This window comes from Gymnogyps californianus, chromosome 1, assembly GCF_018139145.2.
Source record: "Gymnogyps californianus isolate 813 chromosome 1, ASM1813914v2, whole genome shotgun sequence".
Classification (NCBI taxonomy): domain Eukaryota; kingdom Metazoa; phylum Chordata; class Aves; order Accipitriformes; family Cathartidae; genus Gymnogyps; species Gymnogyps californianus.
In genome coordinates, this window is record NC_059471.1 from 65,133,578 (window position 1) to 65,157,314 (window position 23,737).

General features: G+C 40.7%; 1 protein-coding gene across 1 annotated transcript in view; it reads left to right on the forward strand.

Moving 5' to 3' along the window:
• COL4A2 (collagen type IV alpha 2 chain) overlaps positions 1-23,737 on the forward strand; it is a 147,386-nt gene that overhangs the window by 99,954 nt on the left and 23,695 nt on the right. Inside the window, exons 10-27 of the mRNA XM_050891400.1 lie at positions 1,000-1,035; positions 1,726-1,767; positions 2,288-2,362; positions 3,561-3,605; positions 4,807-4,869; positions 5,631-5,675; positions 8,036-8,089; positions 8,358-8,424; positions 9,827-9,928; positions 10,334-10,489; positions 11,532-11,624; positions 11,925-12,091; positions 14,893-14,965; positions 15,053-15,159; positions 16,339-16,540; positions 17,311-17,370; positions 18,155-18,217; positions 21,775-21,882. Coding sequence (XP_050747357.1) covers positions 1,000-1,035; positions 1,726-1,767; positions 2,288-2,362; positions 3,561-3,605; positions 4,807-4,869; positions 5,631-5,675; positions 8,036-8,089; positions 8,358-8,424; positions 9,827-9,928; positions 10,334-10,489; positions 11,532-11,624; positions 11,925-12,091; positions 14,893-14,965; positions 15,053-15,159; positions 16,339-16,540; positions 17,311-17,370; positions 18,155-18,217; positions 21,775-21,882 — 1,558 coding nt within the window. The remainder of the gene's footprint in view (positions 1-999; positions 1,036-1,725; positions 1,768-2,287; positions 2,363-3,560; positions 3,606-4,806; positions 4,870-5,630; positions 5,676-8,035; positions 8,090-8,357; positions 8,425-9,826; positions 9,929-10,333; positions 10,490-11,531; positions 11,625-11,924; positions 12,092-14,892; positions 14,966-15,052; positions 15,160-16,338; positions 16,541-17,310; positions 17,371-18,154; positions 18,218-21,774; positions 21,883-23,737) is intronic.

Genomic DNA, 23,737 nt, shown 5'->3' on the forward strand with positions numbered 1-23,737 from the left:
ATCCTGCAGCCTGCAAGCATGGCTCCCCTGAGTCCATGCAGGGCCTCCAGGCAGTGGGATGCCCTGCCCAGTGCATCTGCCCAGTAGATTAGGCAACGGCTCACAGACTACTTGACTAACCAAAACTGATTCAAAAGTAATTTTTTCAGAACAATTCTGTTGTTCGTGCACACAAAGGTACATAGCAAGGCAGAGATGCCTAACAAGTTCAGGTCTCACCTGAATGTTACTATCTTTTCCTTGCAGGTTGGGCTTGATTTTGCATAACCCAGTTATATCCCCTTCAGGGCTCAGTAGGTGGATGGTTCCATCTGCAGCTCTCTCTCTTTTCTATGGCTCTTGTTCACCATCTTCTTCTCTGAACAGCTTGTGCTTCTTATTCACCCCACCTTTCCTGCATTTGACAGAGTTTTTAACGTGTAGAGCCCTTTGGAGCCTGTTAACTACCATAGCTAACTGAAGCAAGGCAGGTTGTCTGTCCGATTAATGGCTTTCCTACTGCTCTTCTTGTAAGACTCTGGCAGCTTTTTTTCCTGTTGTAGTTTCATTTCCCACCATCTTCCTTTGATTTCATTCTGTACAGTACCAGATAGGTAATCTGAGATGCATGTGGTAGTTCAGCTCCCTTTACAGATGGATGCAGTACCAAGACACCAGTCCAGGGAAGCACTTAAAGACATGCTTAACTTTAGGTATAAGCTTAAAATGTTACTAAGTCAGGAGCCAAAAGCACAAGTTCTTATTACTTGAAATAAAAATGGGATTTCATTAGGTCTAAGCTGGGAGACTGTTATTCTGTTAGGAAAGATTACGATGTGACTTAGGAGGGTATTTTTCAGAACAGTAAACAGAGCTAATATAGTGAGGATAGCATATTGAATGCTGAGGAATACACTGCCTTCTAAATATGTACTTAAATTTCAGACAAAGTAACTGACTTCCTGCATGCATTGATTAGAAAGCAACAAGTAACTTGCTCACCCTTATTGTGTTCCCCAGGGACCACCAGGGCCTCCAGGACCACCAGGACCACAAGTAAGTCTTTGTGTCAGAGTTGTTTATGTTGATTTTGTGTCGCTGAGATTTATCCAAGACTCACTTGAAGGCAGTAAAATAAAGAACCACAGGCTGCACCAAAGGCTGTGTAGCACAAGACCTTCTGTGTTGGCTGCATACCACGAGAAGTTAATCTTACACTAGGATCGCCTACCCTGAAAAGATTAAACCAGTTCTAGAGCCAGATTTAATTTGCTACCGTAGTCACAGTAGCTTCCCATGAACAGAAAATCCTTGCAGTCTTTACAATATTCAATTGTATCTCAGCGGAAAAAATATATGAGTTCATTGTTGCAGCACACTTAAGTATTTTTATTTAATGTTCAGTGCTGTTAAAAAACTTGCAAAAGAAATGCTTGATCTTTTCGCGACATTACTCAGTGAATGACTCAAAGTCTATTGTAAGAAGCACTGGTAGCATGAGATTTTAATTAGCGTTGTCTTTCTGAACGTTTAGGTCTATAAAAATACTTTTGAATCTATAAAAATACTTTGAGGTAAACCTAGACTATTATTTGATTGCAGTTCTTCAGTGGTGTCATACAGACTTATAAGCCTGAAAAGGCCTTTAAGCCTGTTTAAATTTGAATTTTACATTAGAAAACAATAAAGAAACAAGAAAACAATAGAGTTGTACACTTAGTAAATCTTGACCTATTGTTTTTGCAGGGCAACAGGGGCCTTGGCTTCTATGGAGAAAAAGGTGAACAGGTAAAGGAAAACTAATGAATTAATATCACTACTAAAGGACAAGTTGATGTTATTCGCTATTTATAAAGGAACCTATTTTAAATATTCTCTTAATTTGCAATTGTATTATGTCATTATAAGAGAAAAACAAACAAGTATAGCTTTGAAAGTAATTATAATCTCCATAAGGAATGTCATAGCTGAACTAACTTCTACGTGTCTAGATCTAGCTGTGCCCTCATTTACACCAACACAGAGGTAACACTTCTGAAATTTATAGAGCCAGACCATTGTATATAAAGCGATAATCTTTACCATCATTCTGGAAACATACAGGGAAGAACAAGTATTGCTATATGTTAATCCCAGCACAAAATAAGTTTTTCTTGCCATCATTTTATTCAGAGGTTTAGAACCATACTCCTAGCAGGGGCAAATCTGTGTTGCTCCTTTTGTTGCAGTTCCTTAGACCCTGTGCTGATCGACAGCTTGACAAGGTATTATAACTGTCAGTAAATGTACCCTTATGCTTTTCCTGCAGGGCCCTCCAGGTCCTCCAGGTCCACCTGGGCTTCCTACAAGAGAACTGATGGGTGTCCCCTCTGACAAACACAAGGTAACTACAGGGTATTTTGCCAAAATGCACAAGGAACTAAGAGCTCTGCAGTACCGAAACTAAAATATTGTACAACTGTGCTTTTACATATAGTACTTAGAAGACTTTAGTATATCAAAAGAGAAATCTGCTACTTTCCCATAGCTTGGATCATGAAGTATTTATTGAAACTATGGTGGCTAAAGTCACTCAGAAGGCACTTCTCGTGGACTAGAGGTGCTTTAGGCAAACTTGTTCTTTTTGTTTAAGTATGCAACTACTGGCCATCACTCACATCTTCTCATTTTACAAGCAGAAATACCTGCTGAGAAGTCATTCAATATCTTATTTTTCATAATAGTGAGTGAAATTTTCTTCCTGTAAAAGAAGCATATCTTTAGGGAAGCCATCTGAATTATTGTGTTTGTTTATATAACTTTTCTATATGGTGCAGATATTTGTATACTTACAATTAAGGCTTGTTCATACATATTGGAGAAATCCTCAACAGCAAGATGCAGTTTATTCTCATATGCATACCCTGTATCTCTATATTCTGTATCAGACACCACCCTCCAGACCAGTAGTTTTTCATCCCAGATTTGAAGTTAGAAAGTTCATGTGGCTCCTGTAATTTCTGCAGTAAGATAAGTAAATTGGTATGATACTGAAAGATCTAAAAATGCTTTTGACAGTCTGCAGTCTGTGTTAAGTAACATACATGTTGGGATTCCCATGAATAAGCAGAGATGTCCGCATATGAGCTACTTACCTGGAGAGCCTTTATATTCAATGGAGATATTGTCAATATAGTGAGTAGACTTTAGGCTATCATTTGTCTCATCCTAACAGGAACTCTTACTTTTGATCAGACAATTCATAGACAATCAGTAGGTAAAGATGGGAGAATGTGCATTTATTTATAGGCATTACTCAGGCATTCACCACCCAGACATCTCATAAACAAGCCTGGAAACGACCTGAGGTGTTCACATTCCTAGAAACCTTTTCAGAAAAATTATCAAATATCTTTTAAAAAAGCAGCTTTAGAAACTTCTTATGAAAACATGCATTTCATATGACAAGTGTATGAATAAAGAACAGCACAAGAGTGGTGTTTTTTCTCTTGATAAACATTTGTCACTTTGTGTTGTAGAAAAGTTATTGAAATGTAAATGGGAATGCCTAACATATCTGAATACTTTTTCTTTATTGTTAGGGTGAAAGAGGAGAACCTGGACAAAAAGGGGAAGCTGGAATTCCAGTAAGTCAAGTGGAAAAGAACAAAGACAAATAATAATATTGGAGTTAATACTGGTGCATTCATCATTGAAGTGATGCAATATAGATATGGAGCAACATAAGCAGAGACACCAGTTCTGATGCTTTAGAAAAACTGAACAACATGACGTGTAATAGCTCCACAGTGCAATCAGTCATCCTCTTACTGGTTTACCAAAATAAGATTTTCCCTCACACACTTTTTAATTTTAGCTTTAACTATTAATAAATCTCTTTACTGCTGCTGATCTGCTGATCTATGTTTAAAAATTCCACTAAATTTCATTAAATAAGTATATATGGAAATTTTCTCAATCCTTTTCAGTCTACTCTCCAGCACATACAGACTTTTGGTCTCATTGGTCATTAAGTCTGTTGAGTAAGTGGACAGTAATCCCATGTGCTGCTGTATCATTTAGAGCTGTCAACCAGGCTTGACTGAATGTGGTTTAGTAAACTCACAGGCAACCTCTAGACTGTCTAAATAGCTTTGCCATTGAGTGGTTCCTTTTTATTTCCCAGAGTGGTTTAAAATACAGTCTTTACCAATTAGGGATGCCTCACTGAGCATTTTGCAGAGCTTTATTTTCTCAGATGGTCTGGTCAGCTTCTCCACAAGGTTATGGGAGAAGGTCGTAGTGTGAGCCCTGGTGCCCTCCATGTGCAGTCGCTAGCCAGTTCTTCAGCTGTTGGTCAGATTCTGCACATGAAGAATTTTGTTGACTACATTAGGAAAACCGTAGATTTTATGCTGAGGTAGCAAAAGGGGATATGTGTTTCTCCCTTTTTTTTTTTTAATAGTAGGATGCATAGCAGCATACCTGTGTTTGCCAAATAGCTCTCTGAAGCTACAGTTTGGGCATAAGCTGAGTTGCTTAATTGGTTGTATAGCTGAACAATTGCGTTGGCTCTTCTTCAGAGTTGCAGCCACAGAAGAAATACAGGAGTAGGACATGATAGGAGGGAAACCCTGTCCTCTCCCTAATGGCCTGCTCCTGCTATTGTAATGAAGCAAGCATGTTACACTTAATTTTAAGGACAACAGTTCTTTCACATGCAGCTATTATTAGATCCTCCATGTGCTACAATGATGTTTTCATCCTGTTTAGCTTTCATAAAACAGTGTTACAATTTTTTTGCACATAATGAAGAAATACGTTGAACTGACTTGTAATGTTTCCTAGGGTGTACTTCTCTATGCTCCTGAAAAAGGTGAAGAAGGGGTAATGGGCTTCCCAGGACAAAGGGTGAGTCACTCGTTAAAGGTAAAATTCACCCAGCTGGATGTGCAAATCCAAGCTGAGAGTTTGCCTTCAGGAACAAAACACAGATTAACAAACTATAGAAATGATAGTTCTTCAGCCCACCAGGTGTGGCCAGCTCTGAACTGGCTGATACAGGAAAGTGAAAAAGCCATTTTGAAATGGTAGTGGGAGGAGGGCCCCATGGGACTCACAGGTATACCTATACCATCATTGGGAAGCCTTGTGCATCTCTTACCTAAAGCTGTGCTCATTAACCACAGCTACTGTCCTGGTCCTCAGCACAGACTGTATTTCACTGTTTCCATCTTAGCTCTCTTCAGACCATGATTAACAAACATGAGTTTGGCTACGGTTACTTGTGACCCCAGGAAAAAAGCTAATTTAAATACTACTGCCTTGTAGCATCTATGGATGCTTTTTTTGGCGCAGTGTTTCTAAAGTGCTTAAACAGAGTGAGAAGAGTACTCAGCAGACATTTAAAAAAAATCTCAGCCATCTTTAAAATCTTCATGGTCAATTTACAATGTATTGATTGAGAGATAAAAATCAAATACCAGATTAGATTTCAGACCTGTTCTGATTGCATCATACATGAATGTCATTGAAAAAGTATCTGAACTCTGACTGTTAGTGTTAGAGTTTCAAGCTGTCAGATATATTTTATCTAAGAAATAATAGTGGGTCTTAACCATTAGGATGTTAGGATGTCACTTTATTTTGCTAACTTTATTGTGCCTTCATAGGGACTGCCTGGCATCAATGGTTTTCCAGGACTCAGTGGAGAAAGAGTGAGTATTTTATACAAGACTGTTGTTTCTAACAAATATGTAGACAATCTGTCTGAAAAGTAAACTGTAGAGGACAAATTCTGCCTGTAATTGTACCAGCTGTAGTCTAACAAATATCATCTGGATTCATCCATCATTGTAATTTTGGGTCAGTTATTTTTCTCATCAGTGAGGAAAAAAAGTAGCCCTATAATTAAAGTCTGTTTTGCTTAAAACATGAGCATGTTTTAAGAGCACTACGGGAAGGTGTCATTTTCATTGTTGCCATTACTGCGACCATGATTTCTGTAATTTTCTTCCTACATGCAGAAACTTACTTTTTTGAATAGCTTTCTGCAGATGTGGTTGAGATGTATGGTTATCTTGAATATCACAAAAGAAGAAGAGAAGGAAACTGATAAATATACCAGTTAAATCTCTGTCCCCATGGAAACACACCCAAATATTTAAAATAGCATTCTGTCAGACAGAGAAGAGCTCATACTTTCTGTTTGGTCTCAGAAAAAGGCTTCTTCAGTCAGCATTAGAAATCACTTCCATGAGGTATTCAAATAGCTGTGGGATGCAAGACTTTTCCATGCCTCTCCATCCTTAGTTGTTTAAGGATTTGTCCTGCCACCAAGGCATAACAATAATAACATGAAATACAAGGGACATGAAAGTACATGAAATATGAAAAATAACATTTGTGCAGCTATTCGGTCCGATCACAAAGCCTGGTGGTGTGGAAGGGAATATGCTATCAGTAATACATATGTGGAGAGGCTGATGCAAAACCCATTAAAGCCCACTGGTTGACTTTAACATAGGTTCATGCTCCAGTCAGAAATGGTCAGTGGCGTCCCCTTATTGAGGGTGAATCTTGGCAACAATTTTAGCAGAAGGTACATTGGTTTGGATGGAGTATCATTGTATAACGTGTGTATGAGAGGGGACAGCCTACTTGGTGTGCTGTTCACAACGACCTCCTTTTTGTTGATTTGTGAGTGATTTGATTCTTAAGAAAGAAAGAAGGATGGTTAAGTCCTGCCTGCACACAGATGAAGTTGCAGTTAATTAGGAAGCTGCTGGCTTCACTTTTAGACCACCAGCTCCACCTAGTGTGAAGAGATTTTATGCCTGGTACTCAAGAGGCTCCTTTTCTGATGGTGTGGTGTACAGTTGCCATTATGGAAAGGTCTCTGAAGCGTGCGGTCCCGTTTGTGGCATCTTGCTGAGAGCTGTGGTATTTGTAGTGCTTCAAAACTGCGTGAGTGACTTACAGAGCTGGTTATTAACATTCAAGTTCAGTGTAGGAGTTGTACCCACTGTGAAACTCGGGAGATGCTGAATTTTAAAAAAGCTGGCTAATAATCTAACTAGTGTGAATTATACAAATCTACTGGTTTCAGTGAAACTGTGTTAATTGATATCGGTTGATGATCTGGCCACTGTTTTCTACTAAAAGCTCACTTTTTTAACACTGATCTTTTTCCAGAGTAACATTTTCTATAGAGAACAAAAGCTGTCAAAGAGCTGAGTAAAGCACACAGAAGAGATCATCTCTTCTGTATCAGCATCACTGCAATCTGCACTTTGCTCTGTGCACCCCCAGCAGCTGAAATACACTCTCATGTGATAGGATGTACCGTGTTTTACCACACGTGTTTTAATCCACGTGCTTTTGATATCAGACCTTTTAAAAGAATGAAGTGGGCAGGACCTTAAATATTATAACATTTGTTGGCAGTAGGGATGGAAAATTTTCTCTGGGATACAGCATGGTCGGGGGTGGGAGAGTTGGATGAAGGCGCCTTCAGGGCTGGTCCTGAGTTCTTCTCATTCAGCTGGGGAACCCCTCGTTGGCCAAACAAGCTCCAGCCGCCTGGAAAACAGCAAAAAGGACCTGCGCGCTTCAGTGCTATTTTGCTGCTCGCTGTTTGCATTCCAGTGGAAATATGTCCACTCATAATGATTCAGACTTGTTTAGTCTTCTTGCAGCAGGTTGGTGTGTTCTGGCTGCCTGGCCCACGTGTCTCAGGGTCAACTGGCATGGAAGGGATCCCCTTTCTCCTCCCCCATCCTGCAGCCTCCATGGGACGGTGTGGGTGTAGGTGCTCCTTCCATCTGCACCACTGCCAAGGGCGACAGCAGGTCCCTCTGGCCTCTGACAGGAGTTAGGCTTGGTCCAAGAGATGGAACATCAAAACATGAGGAGACTCAATGGTATTACCTGAATTGCTACACCCCAGGGAGACAAACTGCTCAGCTCTGTTGCATGGTTTTCACACTAACATCGGAGGAAGCCAGCTGCTACAGACCAAATAATTTTATTCTCTCTCTGATAAAGGAAAAGTCAATCATTTTTATGTGTATTACAGGGTTTTCCAGGATTTGATGGTCCACCAGGTGGCTATGGTCCTAGGGGAAGCAAGGTACTGCTTTACTTTCATTTGCTAGAAGCAATAAACCAGATGTCATTTTGCTTTCTTTTCTTTTCTGTCATGTAATAACAATTGTGTTTGTCATCATTGTAGAACCAGTTATGTGGTTTGTTAACTTGAAATCTCTGAGATTTCTTAAAAGTCACATCAGTGCTTTTGAAAGTTTGTTTCTTTGTGTTTCATGGGCATACCTTTCCATTTTAAAAGAAATTCTCTAGAATAATGTGCTTAGATGTGATACTTCAACTTCTGTTAACAGGGGGAGCCAGGCGAGATTGGTCCTCCAGGACCAGTTTCCTATTTTCCTTCCCGCATCCCAAGGAAAGGTACGTCTTCTTTGCTTAGATTGTTTATTTTAGCTGCATTTTACTACCTTCTGCATAGATCAAAAGCATGAAATTCTGAGAATTCAACTCCTTAAAAAACTGTGGTTTGTTAAACTGTTCCAGAAGGTGTAATTGCCTTCCGAGAGAGTGCCCTAATCACCTTTTTGCAGGCAAGTGGCTTCTTTGTCCCTCCTTCTGAAGCTGGATTGCTATACAAAAGGCATCCGTGCATTCCTGTGTCCACAGAGAAGAAACAAGCAAAAAAGCATGTGACTTTGTTGTCCAGTGAAAGGAAGAATGGGAGAGTCTGTCTTCTGCGTCCTGTTTCAGAGACTCTGGATAAAGTGCAGCAATGGCAGCACAGCAGAGACCATTCTTACAATCTAATATTTAGAAAGAAAGAAAAAAAAACATTAAGAAAGCCTTGAGGAATAGAAGAGGATTTTTTTTTCCCCTTTTTTAAATTGACGAATTTCCTTTGTGATCTTTTCACTAGGCTTATAGCACCCACTGTCAGCTGTCCTGCAGAGCTGTGGTGGCTCTGGCTGGCCAGACTAGAAACACATAGAAGGTGATATCAGTTTGCCAAGGCCAAAACTATTCCAGGGAAGGTGCCAGCAAACAGCGTGGACGATCACATGCCATTGCCCCAGGCTGCGTCTTCATACCGTTGAGTTTACTAGTCTTGTTGAAAGCCAGAGAGTCTAACAATGAATGGTTCCCTTCCTCCCAGAGAAAGGGGGCAAGAGGCCCAAAACATTGTTCAAATCACCCTGAACACCCTGCCAGGCTTTTAGGAGCAGGAGAGATTGCGTAGAGAGAGGAGGAAGCAGGCAGGGGGCTGGACACACCATATGTCCTCTAGTATCATTGACCTTTGACAAGAGCACGATACTTTCTGCAGGCAATAGCTGGGCGCAGGCAGATGCTTTTGGTACTGGGGAGCAGAGGAAAGCTCACATATCAGACATCTGTTACAATGGCAACTTCTTGTAGGAAGGAAGGGCTCTCCTCAGAGAGCTGGTCTTCTGTGCTTCCCAGGAGCAATGTAGCTCTAGCGGCATATTAATAAGAGCTGAGAGATATTCTCCTTCTTCCTGGGCTTGGTGGCTCCACACCATTCCTGTCACAGGCCATGCTCAGCTCTCAGATGTCTGGGCTTTACACAAATCTCTCAGATATATTTCTTTATTCAGACTGAGGCAGCATGAGGTAGCAGGTTTCTGCATTTCTAAAGCTACCTTTAAGAAATGATTGTAAATTCTAATATTCTGAAGCCCTTGAAGTTCCTAATATTTACTTTTTAAGAATTGACCAGTCTGCAGTGTATCACAAGTCGGCATTTATGGGTCACAAACAGCATCACACTAACGTGTTTTGTGGAACTGGGGGTGTCTTTCAGGTGCAAGAGGCGAACCAGGCTTTCCAGGTGTTTCTGGACTACAGGGAGACCCAGGAGAGGAGGGAGATCGTGGGCTGCCTGGTCTTCCTGGATTCTCTGATGGTAATATCCCAGCAACACGTGTTCCAACAGCTTAACTTTATAGTGAGTTTTAACTGATACATGGTCAGGGTGAGGGAAATATATGTGTGGACCGTGGAATATGCAGTGCAGAGTGGTAGATAACTAACTGTGGGGGCAAAAACGGAGAGAAGCATTTTCCTTTGGCCTCGATGGGGCTCTGGCAAAGCAACTGAAGTAGAGACGATGACAGAGCCTTGCTTCAGTAACTGGTATGGATTTGCTCAAGTGAAAAGTGCAGTTACCATTTTTGCTCTATGCTAAATATCTCCATTCTTCCTTGCATGCTAGATGCAGTTGCATGAACTTTCCCTTCTGCTACATTACAGGTCTTTGAGCGGCGTTGTTAAGAAATTGTTCTGAACTTCTTCCCTGATTCTGTTTCAGTGGATGGGGATAAGCCAGGCTTACCTGGAGAAATGGGACCAAAAGGCGAAAAAGGTGAATTAGGATCTCCCGCTTATCAGGTGGGCCCGCCTGGGTTTCCGGGTAAGCACGGCACACCAGGACTCCGTGGTCCACCTGGTCCCACTGGATCCCCTGGTAAGTGCATGAAGAGAGATGATGAGAGCTCACAGGAACATCTTTGCTTATTTTAAAGATAGCTGTTGGCAAGGCAAAGTGAGAAAAGTAGATTGAGGGAATGACATGAAATGGGTAGTGGGGAGGACACACAGGGGAGAAGTGGTGTATGCTCATCAATTTAGGAGATGTTTGCATAGTTTTTAGACATTCCTGACAACATTTGAAAGAAAAGGTCTGGTTTGGGGCGGGGGAGGGATATGAGTGTCAAGGAGTGTCTGAGAGAGCTGGATTTCTTCCTTAGCCTGGAGAAGAGAAAGTTAAGGGGAATCTTACTGCTGTCTTCCCCTACCTCTTGGGAGGCCACAGGCAAAATGGAACCAGATGCTTCACTAAGGAGCACAGCAACAGGGCAAGAAGCAATGGTCACAAGCTGCAACAAAGGAAGTTCTGCTTAGATATTAGGAAAACCTTTTTCACCATGAGGGTGGTCACACACTGGAACAGGTTGCCCAGAGAGGTTGTATACTCTCCATCTTTGGAGATATTCAGTACTCAGCTGGACGAGACCCTGAGCAACTTGCTGTAAGTTTGAGGTTGGCCCTGCTCTGAGCAGAGGGTTGGACCAGGTGGCCTCCAGAAGCCATTTCTGACTGAGATTGTGCTGTGCCTCTGTGAAAAGCACCACACTGCAGTGCAAGAGCAGGAGTGGAGAAAAGGATGTGCAGGAGGTGATCCAGAGCAGGCGGTCTGTGGTACTGCAAAGTAGGTTGTGCTGGGAGAGAGGAACAAAGGAATTCAGCATGAGAGAGAGCAAAGAATGGCAAGGATCATCTGCCACAGCAGATGGAAGTTACTGAGAACGGGTGTGGGAAGCTGTGAGAAGAGGGAGAGAGGAAGAGAGCAGGAGATATAGATAACAACAGGCTGGGTTAGACAGTAAATGACATTAGGGGAAACAGAAAAGGGCAGATGCAGTGCAGCTCAAAGGAATAGGGAGAAAAGAGAAGAAGAGTAAATCTACAGTAGATTAATTCATATTTTTATTTAATTAAATTTCTAGGCTCTCTCTTTGGATTAAAAGGACGGGAGGGGATGCCAGGTAGATTTGGCATGCAAGGTTTCCCTGGGCCAAGAGGACAAAAAGGACCTAAAGGTTGGTTATCACAGATAACTCAATAGATGACCTGCTGTTATGCATTGTGTAAAGCTCCCATTGTATTCAGTCTGAGTTTATTGAACTATGACATGCTCGGGGACCAATGAATTTGATCTGGGGCTAACACAACAAGGAAACATTGTGTTAGTTTCTTGTAAGAAAAAAAAAAGTAGTACTTTTCTGAAGTATTTGAGAAACTACTCAAATATTCTCAAGTCTATATATAAAATGGATACAGCTGAAAGTCTGTTTGTTGTGACAGAGCATTCTTTCTTCTTTTTCCAATCCTTTCCTTAGGCGAAGAAGGGGATTGCAGTAAATGCCTTGTGGGTGATGAAATGAGAAGGGGCTCTACTGGCCCCCCTGGCCCTCCTGGCTTTCCAGGAACCCCTGGCCAGCCTGGGAGGAAAGGAGAACCTGGTGATCAAGGACCACATGGTATTCCTGGCTACCCTGGAGCAAAAGTGAGATACTTGTTTCTTTATTGCATAGTTTTATATGCCTACTAGAAAAAAACCCCAAGCTATTCTCCATGGAAAAATGATGAAAAGTACCATTTCTTTCTTTCTGTGCCACTTCAATAGCTTTCAGATTGCTATCTACAAAATACTGCAAGCCAAAAATTGCTAGGATGGAGGTGAAAATAGGATGTTTTGGGAAGAGCGAAAGATTTCCACATAATCCAAAGTCCACTTTCCCTTTAAACAAAGCTGTTTCAGCAGAACCCTTTCAAGCAGCTGTAGTACTGAGTATGATCTGACCATCTAGAAGGGTAACAATTCCAGTAGTAACTTAAGGTTGTTGCTAATAAGATGCATATGTCAAACTGATGAAATGTAAGGTTCTTGTTTACAATACATTAAGTCTTCCTAAAAAACACCATTCAATAACCCCGAGAAAAGGGCTTTGCTTACAATTGCTTGCTTGTTATTTATACTTAAAGGTGCTGTACTATGTAGTATGCCAACTGCATCATGGTTCCTCACATGAAGTCAGAACTGACTTCAGGAAGTCACATCTCTCAAGATTTTAGAATAAAATTTTTATAAAGCTGACCCAAACCTGATTTTGTTTATGCAAATATGTCAGAGCAAACATAATGATGTTTTCAGTTAGTGCTTTAGGATCTTCTGAACATCAAAAAACCAAACTCACTCACAACTAGCTTAACTTTGGGATTTTTTTAGAATTAAAATAAAATAAACTTTGACTTGATTGTGGCTGAAAAAAAGCAGAAAAAATAGATATTTTTTTGCTGAAAATTCAAAATGTTTTTATGAAAAGTTCTACTTTCTAGAAGTCATGAAAAAATGGACAGAAATATTTTCAAAAAGTTCAGTGTTGAAACTTCAGTTAAAATTTTGCAAGTTCTGCAAGTTTTTTTGCCTTTGAAATGAAGAATTTCAATATCTTCATCCCAGAATTTAAGTTACTGTAGAACAGACAGTAGTATAAACACACACAGATATAGCATAGCATAGCAAAATATCACTCAGCAGCAAAGTCCTGACTTTATCTTAGCTTTTGGTCTGCAATAAATTCAAAGTAAAACAATTTAGCTTAAATATTCTTGGTCCGTATTCTTAGGCGGAAGTGACTCCATAATTTGAGCACATTCAACAAGTTACGTATACAGACAATAAATATACTTAATTTAAAACAGATCTATATCAATTTAATGAAAATAAAACTTCATCCCAAGCAAACGGTATTTTTTCCTGTGGAGAAGGAGAAATTAGAACCAGCTGTAAAACATTTTGAAAACACCTGTGTGCTAAATTGCATTATACACAACATTTAAACCTTGAAAACAAAAAAATACCAATGTGAACATCATACTAAATGCTGAAGATTTCTGCAGTTATATAGTCAGTGAAATAATTCAGCATTATATTAAGTTCCTGAGATTTCTTTTGGCCTGCAAAAAGCAATGTCCAAAAGAAACATCTTTACCGTGGTGTATAGATGTGGCTTGACTGACCATTAAAATGCAGTTTGCAAATATGGCCCGGGTAAAGCAGGATCCTTATACTCAAATCTGATCTCCCCCTTCAGACTTACAGAAGTGTGAACCTGTATCGTTGAGATGACCTGCAGCTGAGAAACAGTTTCCACACATGCTTTTCACCCAGGAAATCTTGGAGAATGTCAGTAAAAGGCAGTGATGCAAAAGACACCCTTTTAAATAATGTATGGCACAGGAGTTTTTTAAAGAAAAAATAAATGCATCAGGTACATCCCTTTAATTCAGTGTCTGCCCTGGAATTCAGTAAGAGGAGGCTAGGGAAAACCTAATGTGTGGCTTATATTTTAGTGAGCATGAATGTAATTATTCAGAACTAAAGCTTACTGGCATAAAATAGTCAATGGTAAATGAGTCCGTAACCTCTGGGCCTTGGCACCTACCATGGATTTGGTCCCGTGATTGAAAGGCTCTTGGCCAGAAGCTAGCAATACCACTTTCAGATGGACTGTTCAGGAGGAGGTTTCTGCATTATGCCAAGGGATCAGGAATGCCAGAGACTGGTCTTTAGCTTCATCATAGTTTGCCTTTGCAAGAGAGGAAATCTCCCTCCTTGAAGATTTTCAAAGCTGGACTAGGCAAGGCCTTGAGCATCCTGCTCTAGCTCCAAGTGCTGGGTTGGACCAGGGACCTCCAGCTCTCCCTTCTAACCAAAACCTTTCCCACAGGTCTGTGGTTTGGCGCAGGGCGTTTAATCATTCTGTGCCCAAGTTCTTGTCTCTGGTAAATGAAGATGGTGCTACTTTTCAGCCCCACAACGGTGTTGTGAATCACAATCCACTGCCAGCTATGAGGCTGTCCTCTTTTGTAGTGGTGGGCAGGAGGAATTGCAGGTCAACATAACCCTGACGTTTGTTTCCATGGTGCCGAAGAGTTGCTTACAGCGTTTTCTTTAGTGGCTAACACTGAGTAATTTACCATGTTTTCTCCAATGCAGTTCTACAGCTGCAGTCATCTGCAGGACTCTAGCTCATGGAAAGCCACAGCTCTCCCAATGCCATCCTCATGCAGAAGCTCCCCTACCATGCCACATAGACCTTGGTCCTAGTTAGAGCATATTAATAAAGATTCAGGCACAAGAATGGGATTACTGAAGAGGAAATCATTCACAGAAAGTAACAGGAAAGCAGTAAAATTTAAGGAGACTTTTTTTTTTAAGCAGGACAGTGGAAATGCAAATCTTGATACTTATTTCTTAAGTGGTTCTGTTTCTTTTTTTTTTTCCAATGTATGTAACACCAGGGATTTTCGGGTCCAGATGGATTTCCTGGACCAAAAGGAGAAAAGGGAGATTCTTTATACATAACTACTAAAGGTAGAGTAAAAATTCATATCACGTGTATTTTCCTATTATATATGCCTTTCATGAGAGATTGGTCTCACAATGAAAGGTCTTCTTTAGGCACCAAAGGAATCCGAGGAGATCCCGGGCTGCCTGGTATCAGAGGTGAAGATGGTTTCGCAGGCAGAGATGGATTAGATGGTTTACCAGGACAGCCTGGCCTTCCGGTAAGTAGCAAATACAGCTAAGTCATTTCCACCACACTCAATCACTGATGCATTTAATTCTGAGGGGTTATGATCACCAGGCTATCCTTCTCTCACAGATAATGATGCACAACTAGACTGGCTTTGCTGGTTATTGATATATTAAACATCAGGTTTACTCTCAGGGGTTTTAGAACAAACTTTCACTTTTATTTCCATTTTATTTAAACAACTAAGTAGTAGTGTATAACCCATTTAGGCCAGTTTGTTATTACTGGTTAGTTTGTGATAATTAGTTGTTTATTAGTGACTCCTAGCACTGTCTAAGAGAGATTCTGTGTGACTGAACTTCAACAACTTTATTACAACTGAGTTAAAGAAAAGCAAAATTTACTACAATTTTACATCCTCAAAATGTAGGTCGTGTCATCATATATATGCTTAATAGCACCTCACCTAACTAACTGTAGCCATCTAGAAGTTAGACATGTAGTCTTTGTTCGTTTTCTAAGCTCCTTCTAACCAAAAGAAAAAGTTAAATGCCTTGCAAGAGGAATTCATCTCACCCATCATAAATGCTGTTTTGGACGACTGGGATGCTCTTACATCATATTTGAAGTTGGGCCAGAGCCATATCATCCAATCTGGACCACAGTGCTTTTTACTGCCAGTAAAGATGGTACTTTACATTACTTCTGAGGATGGAAATGTTTTCTAGTGATGTTCGTTAAGATGTTGATTCAACAGTGTAGAAATATCACTAGAGGAACAGACAAAGAAAAAATCTGCCCATTTGGACGCGATTTTATGTCAGCTTTTTTCAAGGTCTCAGAAGTAAATGCCACACCAGAACATCTCTAGCGATGCATGTGGTTTCCCCAAAACCCAGCTTTTCAGAAAGGGCAGTAAGCCTCTCCACAGCAGTGATTCATATTGCCCAAGTGCTGTTCATGGGCCAACATTTTTAGGGGAATGCTCCCTCTAAGGGTGCTTCTCTCGTGCCTTTTCTGCCATGGGGTCTAAATTAAAGTCAGATTATTTCAAATATATTTTATTTGCAATGTTGATTTAAAGTGCTGGGATGCAACACCTGAGGAATTACTGCGTATAAGATGTTATTCATGAGAGTAGTTCAACTGTTTGAGTTTTGTTTGTTTCTCAGCAAAGTCAGGAGTGACCACCTCCGTTCACTTCCCACAGGGTGATAGTATCAGAGGTTTCCCCGGCGATCCTGGTTATCCAGGCGAATTAGGCCCAAAGGGCTTTCCAGGAGAAGCAGGCCTGCCAGGTAAAGGATTTCCTGGTCCAAAAGGGTACCGGGGTCCTCCAGGTGACCATGGACAAGATGGAAACCCAGGACCTCCAGGTCTGCCCGGTCTGCCAGGAGAACCTGGCCAACTAGGTAAGAGACATCACTCCATCTTACATCAAAGCCATGGGAGATCATTACTGAATTGTGTGCAGCATCTGTATAGCACACTGTTGAAAAGGCAGTGTTTGGTGGGGGGTTACGTGGGGAAAAAGGGATTGCTTGTATTAGTTGTCCAGAAATCTTAAAGAAGGAAATACTTCAGAAGTCCCAGTAGTTTCATGTCAGGTATTGAAATAGCATGAATGAATGTGTTAGTGCCAGCAAGTAACGTCTTTCAGGTTTCAAGCAGTTGGAGGCAATGGAGCAATGTCCTGCCATTGGAGTACTCACAGGTGGTTTTCTCTGGTCTTTCCCATCCAACATAATCTTTTAATTGACCAGAGAAAATCATGTATCCAACCTTCAGAGCTCTTCACAGTATCTCTGCAGCTTTCCGAGTCCCTTCCAGCATAAGAATGCCAGGGCTAGACTCACAAGAGCTCAGGCTCAGAGTTTTGTTGCTCGACTTCGAGATACCTGGCAGAATATTCAAGCCAGAGCAGGCACCTGCCAACCCTACTCAGTGCATGGGACACGTAGCCTCCTAACTCTGGCAGGGTTAGGTTTCAGGCCTGGATCTAATTAATATATGGATAGAGAGTTCCAGTATGTTATAGCAAATAGTTTGTGTTGTATGTATGCATAATACAGAAGAGAACACATTATCTGATGTTGTAATAGACATTTTGGTTAGAATTGAGAGCATTTTATAATTTTTCTCTTTTAGATTATAACTGTCTTTTCCCACTCTTTGCTCATAGACTGTGGGCAGGTCATTGAAGACTTTTCTAGAGGAGATGGAACCGAGCCAATATGGTCAGGTACTGTACATGTACAGGTACAAATGACTTGAATATATTTTAATATTTAGTCTTATGCTGCTCTTATGGCTTGGTTCTTTCTGATGACTGCTTTGAATGCTCTTGATTGTAAACTATTTGAACTTCAGGTCACAAATAACCATGCATATACTGTACGTAGCTCTAAAATAATTTAATCAAATTGAACATATTCTAAAATTATTGCAGTTTTAGCTCTGCAATTCAGAAATTCTTTATTTCATTGTTCCTGAGTGTTTATTGTGACAAAATAATGATTACCATGCAATCTATAACAACAGTCCCAGAAATTAGGTGCCCAAGAAAATTTAAGCAACTTTTTTTAAAGATGAACTCTGAGTGAAGATTTTCAGTGCAATTTGACAGATAAAGAAAAAACCCTTCATTTGTACCTAAAATTGACTTGATTGCTCCAGGGGTATAAATTGCCCACAGGGAAACAAAGTGTCTCTCTTATTCTGAAAAATACAGTCATCCATGAGGTTGGACTACCCTTCCCATGCCAGTCTAACTGGAGCAGCCACCATAGCCCCTGTAAAATAGCAGAAGAGCAGCTCTTGGGGTGGAGCTCAGCTTGAGTGCTCCCCTGAAAATGCCACCCATGACCAATTTTTTTTTTAATGAATAATAAAACTTTTTTTAAATTAGGGTTTTGCCTGTTAATTTCATTCATCTGCTTTAACGATGTTGTCTCAACTGCAGGCACAGACCTGATGAGAGGCAGCATGTGAGCACATATGGTGTGACTAACCCTCTTTGTTTGCAGGCGCGGGCTGTGTGAGGCCACCAAAGGGATCCCAAGGCAAGCCAGGACTGCCAGGAGCCACAGGTAACATTTTGCCTTCACCTATGTTTCCCACATACACTATGTTTTGAGGGAGATCTTGCCAGACTGATTGAAGTTGAGCCTTAGCAGACAGCGAGTTTTAGAAATGACAATGGAGGACAGCGTCAGCTTGAAGCTGGCAGAGAGATCTAAGCAGAGTGCAGACCAGGTTGCTGCACCATTCCTGAGCTAATTCTGCCTTTGCAAATGAGTGTCAGCCATGAAACAGAAGACAGAAAGGACAGCCCATTTGCTATTCTCCGCATGCAAGTAAGTGAGAGTATACAGAGAGAGTCTACCAGTTTATTGGTAGAGAATATACTGAGGTCTCTCAGAGCTGACTGGATGCCTCACAAGAAAAATCCTATCCTCTAAGAGCAGGGTGATAAAAGGCTGCAGTGGAAGACTGTGGCAGGTCCTTCTTACTATTCCTCCTCTTGTGATATACATAGCACCTTCAGCAAGCATGAGCCAGTCTTTAACGTGGCTCGGTGTAATGGGCCAGGTTGTCTGATGCGATGCAGTTGCTCTGTCTGTAGCCACACATGCCTTCCTTGCAGAGCTGGTCCACCCTAGCCCAGAGGGACCATCTGGTGATCCTGGGCCTTCCAGTGGCCCAGCACTGAAGGTTCCCCACCTCTTTCCAAAAGGAAGACAGGGTCTGAAGGACTGTGTGAGATGGAATTGAGAGAAACACAGACAAGGTGTGCTGAGTGGTCATAACGATTGACCTTGAAGAGGGAACCTCTGACCAGCACTGGTAGTTCCTATAAGGTTACGTACTCCCAGCCTAAGCAATAAAGCTGTTTTTCAGTATATGCTTCTCATCGCCAGCTGGTAAAGGTACTGACAAAAACCATAACTGAGTCCTTCAGAGTTTGGGAAATGTAAAATTCTTGATGCACAAGTTCCTGTGCCCCCTGTACTTTAGCCAAGGTCAGAGATCTGGACTATAAATTTTAAGGTCAAGCTTTTTTTTTTTCCCAGCACAAGGTTTATTATGGCATGCATGGATTGATGGATTGATTTATCACAGATTAATGGATCTTAAAAGGGAACATATTATCTCTATTGAAAGATGATGTGTATCTCTGACTATGTTTCCTTAGTCCTAATGCCTTAGTTTGTTGTTAGGATCAATGCTTCTGAAGGCTGTTTTCTTTGCCATCTTTGTAATTTTTTTCTGAGTATGACGATTTGTTTATTCTTTCATTCATATGAGCTTGAAGGTTTTTCTTTCAGTGAATACAGTCAGATTTAACTCCTAGCTGTAAGACTGCTGTAACACAAGTGACACTGTTTTCGTGTGGTTTATATTTTGTACTCTTGGTTAGCTCTTTAACAAATCTTTCTCTGTCTTTGTCAGCTTATATATTTTAATGATTTTAAGATTTGTTTTGCATCCCTTCCCTCCATAAACTGGAAAAGGCCCCTTACTGAGCCCAGTGCAAAACTCTGTTCATAGCCGCCTTTCAACTTGAGGCAGTTCTGGAGCTGGAAATCCAGGAGGAACAGGACACATTTTACAACTTTTCATAGCTTCTTGTTGCCGTAGCTGTGTCAATCTAGTTTCCTGGAGCATCATTCCTACCCACATTCTCTGGATTGACACAAAAGCACCAACACCTCCTTTACACTATTTTCGTTGTCTGCTTAGAGTGATGTGGTGTTGTCCACAAGATTTCCTGCCTTCTTTTCAGCCAGGGTGGAGCTCTGCTATAGACAATCAAGTCTCTCAGTGTCCTAGGTGCTGATGGCACCCAGTATATCAAGCAGGGACTCATTTTTGTAGTCTCACATCCTCATGTCCTTGTGTTCCTTTGAAATTCCTGGCAACATACACAGCCCACCCTAAGTTACATCCTGGTTACTCAGTAGTCTCAAGACCTACGTGATCGCTGTTGAATAAAATGTTTAAGTTGTTTTCTGTTTCAATCATACAGCTAAAGCACTTGCAAACTAAACATTGGTCTAAAATAAAAACTTTTTCTTACTACTGTTTGGCACAACACGTTAACACCAGCTAACATCGCATAATGAGTTACTGAAATATGTGGCAAGCAGTGGTTGCATTCTCCATCTGCCACCTTCATTCTCTAACGTGGCTTTTTAATTAGTGCAATACTGAACAGAATGAATGAAAGTCAGTTATTACAGATGGGAAACAAGACAAAGATGCTATTTGGGTAAGAAAGAGGCACATCAAAATTTTTCATTGAGACCTGAAAGCCTAGGATTTTTCCTTTTAATTGCTTTCTGAGAAGTTATTGTTCATGTAAGGGAGAGAACAATCGTCCTGTGAGGCACTGGGAAAATGCTATTCGCACTGCATTGGCTGTTTATGTGCACCTTATTTGTGGTCTTTTTAAAGCTTTCCTTATCCCCTTCACAAACAACAGCTAAAACGGCAAAAAAATCATGGTTAAATAATGGAAATTCAGAAAACTGAAGTGGAAAAAAGTATCAAAATTCAAGTGATATTTTCCTTGGTTTGTCATAGTTAGAGGTGGAGAGAAACTTGCTTTCAGTGTAATAAATAAATGAGTTGTAATTCATGGTGATGCTAAGCAACAACTCTTAAAATGTTAAAGCATGTTGTTGACCTTCAAGCCTGAGCTGGGAACTTAAAGAGTTCGAGGAGCTGGGGAGGGTAGGGAAACAAAGCATTCCACAGGAATTATTTTCAAAAAGAACTTTACCAAAAAATCTTGATCTTGAAATACAATGAATTAATGAGACTCATGTAATAAAACTATTGCATGAAAATAAATAAATAATTTAATTTTATAAACTTAACAAAAGAGTCCTATGAAATGCTTGCAGGTTTTGAGATGTTAAGAAACAGTAATGTTTGCCCTTACCCAAATGTCAAATAATACTACATCACAAGGAAGCGAGGTCTCATTTTCCCTGTCAGGAGATAACTCAGTATGAACATGAGTTCAGTGCCAGAGGAACACTTTTTCAGGGCACAGCCCTTCTTTTACTACCAAAGCTATAGACCTGTACTGTTACAAATGTAGTAAGTAGGCTAGTTAATTTGTATTCAGTTTCTAGGATGATTAGATCTAACCTTTAGCCTTACATTTCTGTTTCGTGGTTATCTAAACCAGTCTGCTCTTGTTCTGTGATGAGTTGAGCAGGGAAGGGAAAAATTTGTTCCTCCTACAGCATCTCATCTGTGCCCATTTGTTGAGCATTATTCTTTGACATTGCCTTTTGACCTTAAGCTAAAAGCCTTAATTTGCAAAATATTAAAAGTCTCCAAAAGTCTGTGAGACTAATTATTTTCACCCTAGTCGTCGCCATATCATTAGTCTTTAAGTCAGGTTAATCCATGTTTGTAAGAGCACTTAGCCTAGATTTTTGGTCCATGTCTTGGGATCTTGAATACTGCTAAAGAGCTACAGTATAGTCCCATTAAATTTAAAAAAAAGTTTCATCTTTGCATCTGGAAACACATCATGATGATATTTACCCCTACCTTTTCTTACATTATATACACATTTCTGTTTTGTTTGTTCAGATCACACTTTCTTACTTTCTTTTGTATAATTTAGGTGCAAAAGGTACAAGAGGATTCCCAGGTGATCCAGGTCCAGTGGGATACCCAGGGCTAAATGGTACACGAGGTGATCCAGGTCGGGAAGGATTCCCAGGTCCTCCAGGTATCTTGGAATAATTAGTTATTCTTTATATACTTTTGACCTCTTTACTACAGTCACTGAAACACAAAAACTTGATTCCAGGTACATTTTCACTTACCTTCCCTTCCACGTTCAAACAATGAACTATTATACAAAACTGCTGCTTTTCAAATCCAAAATTATTTCCTGCAACTTCTATAATGATGAAAAGTAACAGATACTAACGTTTTAAAATCTGCTTTATAGTGCAAAATTATAAATGTGAAAATTCATGAAGTTCACATAGAAATAAAGAAGTTCAATAACAAGATATTTCAGATTCCAAATGGAATATACTCAGAATGGTGATGCAGAAAGGAAGAAAATACTAGTAGTAGTATTTCTATTTAACTCTTTCCAGCATTAGTATAAATTATACTGGACATATCAGAGGTGGAGTACTAGCTACTCACCTTGCCCATAGGCGGCTGTGTTCCCAAACAGTGTTTGCAAGTGTTCAGTGCCTGTCATATTTTATGCTCGTCTGTAATAGGTACAGATTAAATCCCAGGGCTTCTGTATCTCTCCAGAGGTTCCAGGATGTCCCAGACACATCAATTAATTGCATGTATAGTTGATCTGTTCATAGATAGTAAGTCAGATGAGCCTAAAATAGTGTCACTGCACACACATATAAGCTGCAGTGGGTATGTTCACGGATCATCACTCAGTCCAGCAAGAGTTACTGCAAGAAACTACCACTTCCCTGTGGTTGACCAGGTTAATTTGGTCAGGGAAACGGGCACTGAGTTTTTTCTGTAGCACAATTCAGAAGCCATTGATGCAACTTAATTTAGGAGCTCTTTAGAAATTCTATCTATCTGTTTTCCAAGTCCTAAATCCTCACAGATACCGAAGTGCTGCAAACTTTCCCAAATCCAGTGCCCAGGTGCTGCTTCGCCCTAAGGCAGCACATGACCTGAAAGTATTCTCTAGGCTCATCTACAGCATCTGTAGCAGCAAAAGAGAAGGCAAAAGAAGAGCTGATGCATGTCCTGGTCAACAGGCAAGGGATGCATCATAACACATGGCTCTGTGCAGTGTAGGGCAGGACCATGAACCTGTATTTCCCCTGCTAAGCTCTGCAGAGTGCTCTAAATGCTAAATTAGGGCTCCCATACCATATGGCTCCCAGGCCACAGGGTGGTCAGCACTCAGACCAATTTTCTGCAGTCTTCCATACTGTCTTTCACCAGTGCTTGGACTTAACTTCCAGTCCAGGTCCAGTTTCCCAGTCCACAAGAAGCCTTTCCCCTGTCATTTGTGGTAATGGGGGCTTGTGCCCTCCCAGTCATTCACCTACAGGGTGGAGGACAGGGACATTGGCACTCCTTCATCAAGAGTGTGAAGCGATTGGCGTTGGCCCCTTGACATGTGTGGGGAACAGCAACAGCAATGACCCATCTGGGCAACTGCCCCAGGTCTTCCCAGTTTACCAATATGCATTCACTCCTCGTTTATTTTTTCAAATTTGACTCCTTGAAATGTCTTACCCCTGCTGCATATCAAAGCAGGTTTTTGTGTACAGGAACTGGTTTTTTACCCTTACAGAATAAGACGTTTATAAAATGCTGCAATAGCTGTGTCAAAATAGTTTCACGGAAGTAACTGTGCTTGGAGCTGTGGATCTTTTATCACCCAGGCACTAGGTATCCTGAGGGGTCACCTGTAAGTTCTGCCGATTTCCACATTTGGTCAAATGTTCTTGTAAATGCTATGTGGTTTAAAAACATTTATATAACACTTTGTTTGATTCTACAGGTTTCTGCTAAGAACTAGGAGAAATTACAATAATATAAAAGGCATTATGATCATGTATCTAGGATTTGAACTCCAA